Source organism: Hydra vulgaris, chromosome 08 (genome assembly GCF_038396675.1).
Source record: "Hydra vulgaris chromosome 08, alternate assembly HydraT2T_AEP".
Taxonomy (NCBI): Eukaryota; Metazoa; Cnidaria; class Hydrozoa; order Anthoathecata; family Hydridae; genus Hydra; species Hydra vulgaris.
The window spans coordinates 5,987,205-5,990,983 of record NC_088927.1 but is presented as its reverse complement, the minus strand read 5'-3'; the positions used below and the strand labels follow the sequence as shown (position 1 = coordinate 5,990,983).

Sequence of the window (3,779 nt, the reverse complement as noted above, 5' to 3'; positions counted from 1 at the left end):
GATAGGGTGTATTTAAATTTTTTTTCGGTCAGGTTAAAGGTGGGACACCCTAAAGTAGAATTCAAAAATGTTAGGATTTACTTTAATTTTTTTATTGATACCAGAAATGATTATAAAAGAAACAATTTAAAAAAAAATTATGGTTGTATAAATTTAAAAAAAATGTAAAAAACGCCCAAAACATACAAATCATAATAAAAACAACAAAAGAAATAAGAAAATTCTATTTTACTGTTATATTACAAAAATATAGTTTATACAGACAGGTAGAAGATATGAGACTTACGAAAATTTTTATGTATATGGAATTTTAAATATTACCTTTATTTACAGAAACCACTTAATGTAATTAGAGACCAAATTTAATATAGTTACAATTTAAAACAGATGACAAAAAAATAACAAGATTTACTTATGAAAATTTATTCCTCTTATGAGGCGTTTCAAATAAATTAAATTCTGTATGGCGTTTACGCCCCTCAGCTATTCTCGAATCATTTAGAAAATCAAACTCCCCATTACTTTCTGGAGACATGGTGAGATCATGATTGGGTGAAATTGTTCTTACAGAATCATTAACTTTCCTACGAGGAGGAGAATGTCCTGATAAATTTAAAAGTATATCTTCACGCCTAATAGACCGTTTCTTTTTACGAAGCCAGTTTGCAAGGTCTTTATTTCTTTTTTTGTATCCAGCTTTGTAACCAAATTCAAATCCTGCACGAATGCCTTCAGATCCATCTATAAGAAAAATATATATAGCTCATTTTATTTGAAAACTTCAAGTGAATAAATTATAATCATTGGACCATCTATTAGATACAAAAAATAATAACACCTAACTGTAAAGGAAAGTCAAATTTTAAACTCTGACAGTTTTTTTTCAAATTTAAAAAATGTGAAAAAAACATATATACGGTTAAATCATGGTAACTTAAACACAGGTTAACTAGAACTTTTATTATGTCTAACTGTTTTATTTTTCTCAAATTAAAAACTTGTTTAGTCTGTTTTCCCTGATCCTTGGAGGTTAGAGTTACTGAGAATATATATATATATATATATATATATATATATATATATATATATATATATATATATATATATATATATATATATATATATATATATATATATTCAAGTTATATTTAAATGCATAGCCTTTAATTAATCAACTATATATCCCAATTATTTATGATTTTCGATTAAAATGACTTTAAATAATAATATAATAATTACAAAAATAAAATAAATTTATTTTTAAATAAAGAAATACTGTCACAAAATTGTGGGTAGGTTCTTTAGATCTAGTCTGTTTATTTTGCATAAATAAAAACAAGGAAAAAACTTAACATTAAAATAATTATTTTAGAATATAAACTATTTATAGATTAGATTCATGCTCATGTAACTTGTGTTTAAATGGAAAATATTAATTAATATAACAATTAGTTTACCTCTATATAGTGATGTTACTTTATTAGCTGCACCCTGGAACTGTTGCCAATACCTTTCATGAGGTTGATTACGGTTATATGTGCACTGGTCACAACAATCACATAAAGGACGCTCTAAAAGTATTTTATGTTTATCTACAGTAAATGATAAAAATATTGTCATATTTTGAAAGAATATTTGTAATTGCGACTTAATTTGATTCATATTTAAAAAGTTATTTATAAGAAGAATAAAAAATTGTTTTGTAAACAGATTATTAGTAGATTAATTTTCAAGACTGTTTAAAGTTAGAACTAATTAATTTATTAATTTCACTAGTTTCTGCATTTTCATATATGCATTTAATTTTTATGCTTCACGTTGTGAAATAAATAACCAATGTATACATGAGCATTTTATGCTTCACATTTTGAAATAAATTACTGAAACTCCTGAGTGAGCAAAACCTTACCACTAATATTTTAACAAACTATTATAAAAAAAAAGAACTCTGTAACGAATGGGTATTAACTACCTTTATACAAATGAGCAAGCGATGAAGCTGTATCTTGAAATGTAGCCCATAATCTTTCAATCGCAGCATTTCTTTCTTGTTCGTGCTCTCTATCAACTAATGTTTCTTCGTGATCTATGTGTTGAAAACATTCTCGTTCTATTGGAGAAAAACGAGCCCACGAGTCTAAAAAAGACTCATCTGAGACATGTTCGTGGTCATCCATAGTAGCTAAAACATTACATTGACTGAAATAAAAACAAAACAACCAAAAATTCCCTTCCCCTCTAGTCTTTGTTGAAACGATGGTCGTTGCGTTCTCGGGAATTGTGGGAAATAAAAACTTAGTGGCGTTTTTCACGCCCAGTCTTTTTTTTGTTGTTGTTGACCAAATTATGCGTCATTTTAAAGTTTTTAGATTCTTTAGAATTAAAATAATTTGTATTTAAAATTGTTTGCTTTTATAATTCTACTTTTAAATTTCTTAATTATGAAGTTGCTTGTTTATTTTTTGTTGGAAGTTTTTATATTAATGTTATTTTAAATTTCTTTTTTGTCTTATTTTATTGTTTTTGTTTTTATTGATTGTTTTCTCTGCTAATTAATGTCACTTTTTTCCGAATGTCTTTTGACGTTTTTTAAAGTTGATAATTAAATATTTTTTGGTCGAGCCGGCAAAGTATTACTTTTTTTATATTATTCTAAGCGTCAATTTAATCTAAGACGACGACCTTAAAAGTCAAGTATACAATTTTGAAGTAGATTTCTTTTACTAGTGAAACAAAAAGGTTACGAACTCAGTTTCAAAACATATCTTTAAAATTCCGTGTGAGACATTTGATATTTCTGTGGCTTTGACATTTTGGCTTAGACATTTCTTACAAAAGGTTATTTGAAGAGTTTATAAACAAAAATTATAATTCAAAGTATTTTATACGCTGACTAAATTAGAATAATACGCTAAAATACTACGTTATATTACGTAGCAACATAATCAATTTTATTAATTTACATAATCAATTAAAAAACATAATACGCTAAGTTGCGCTACCTTCCAGCAACTTAGTTCACATCTCTTCTACACGCGAATAATTTGCTTGGTTGCGGAGTTGCAAAAGCGCTTTCTTTAAACAAAAAATTAGAACGGACTGAGGTTACAACGATCGAAAATGCGATAAATTTCCATAGCACTACCAGGGTTACACATTGCACATTTAGCGAAACAGTTTAAATAAACTATTATACGTTTACCGAACATTCGATTAGTGGAAATTGAAATACAAATGAAGAGTACACGGGAAAAAACGGCTGTCACATTTAAAAAGTTTTGAGAAAGTATATATTAATCATTTATAAAAGTCTTTGTATAAAGTTAGGAAAAATTTTTTTTAATAAAAGTTACAAATATTTTATTAAAAATGTAAACTTCAGATAAATTAATCAAGAAATAATTTTTTATAATTTACTTCTATGCTTTATATGAAAACTTTTATAAATGATTAATATATACTTTCTCAAAACTTTTCAAATGTGACTCTGCCATTTTATCTCATGTACTCTTCAAATGTTAGCAGGTGTTTGTCAATAAAATTGAACATTAACTAAACATTAATTGAACATAAAATTCAAAATAATTAAAGGTGAGGCATGTCAGATGTCTACAGAGAGCTAGAGATACTTAAGTGTTTCAGTATAAAAGTTGCAGCACTAGTACCTGTTGAACTGGACTTTGTTTCTGTTACCTCTTTGAATCTTTTTCATTAAAACAAAGTTTATTAAAAATTTTTACAAATAAAACAAATAAAAAGCTTCAAACTTCACTAAAAAA

General features: G+C 26.2%; 1 protein-coding gene across 1 annotated transcript; it reads right to left on the bottom strand.

The window, feature by feature from the left end:
* Positions 1 to 407: 407 nt before the first annotated feature.
* Positions 408 to 2,285, bottom strand: LOC100200350 (HUWE1-associated protein modifying stress responses 1). Its single transcript, XM_065802740.1, has 3 exons — positions 1,973 to 2,285; positions 1,458 to 1,571; positions 408 to 741 (listed from the first exon to the last, which is right to left on the bottom strand). Exons 1-3 carry the CDS (start codon positions 2,175 to 2,177, stop codon positions 413 to 415), a joined length of 648 nt encoding a protein of 215 aa, XP_065658812.1. The 5' UTR covers positions 2,178 to 2,285; the 3' UTR covers positions 408 to 412.
* Between the last annotated feature and the right edge of the window lie 1,494 nt (positions 2,286 to 3,779).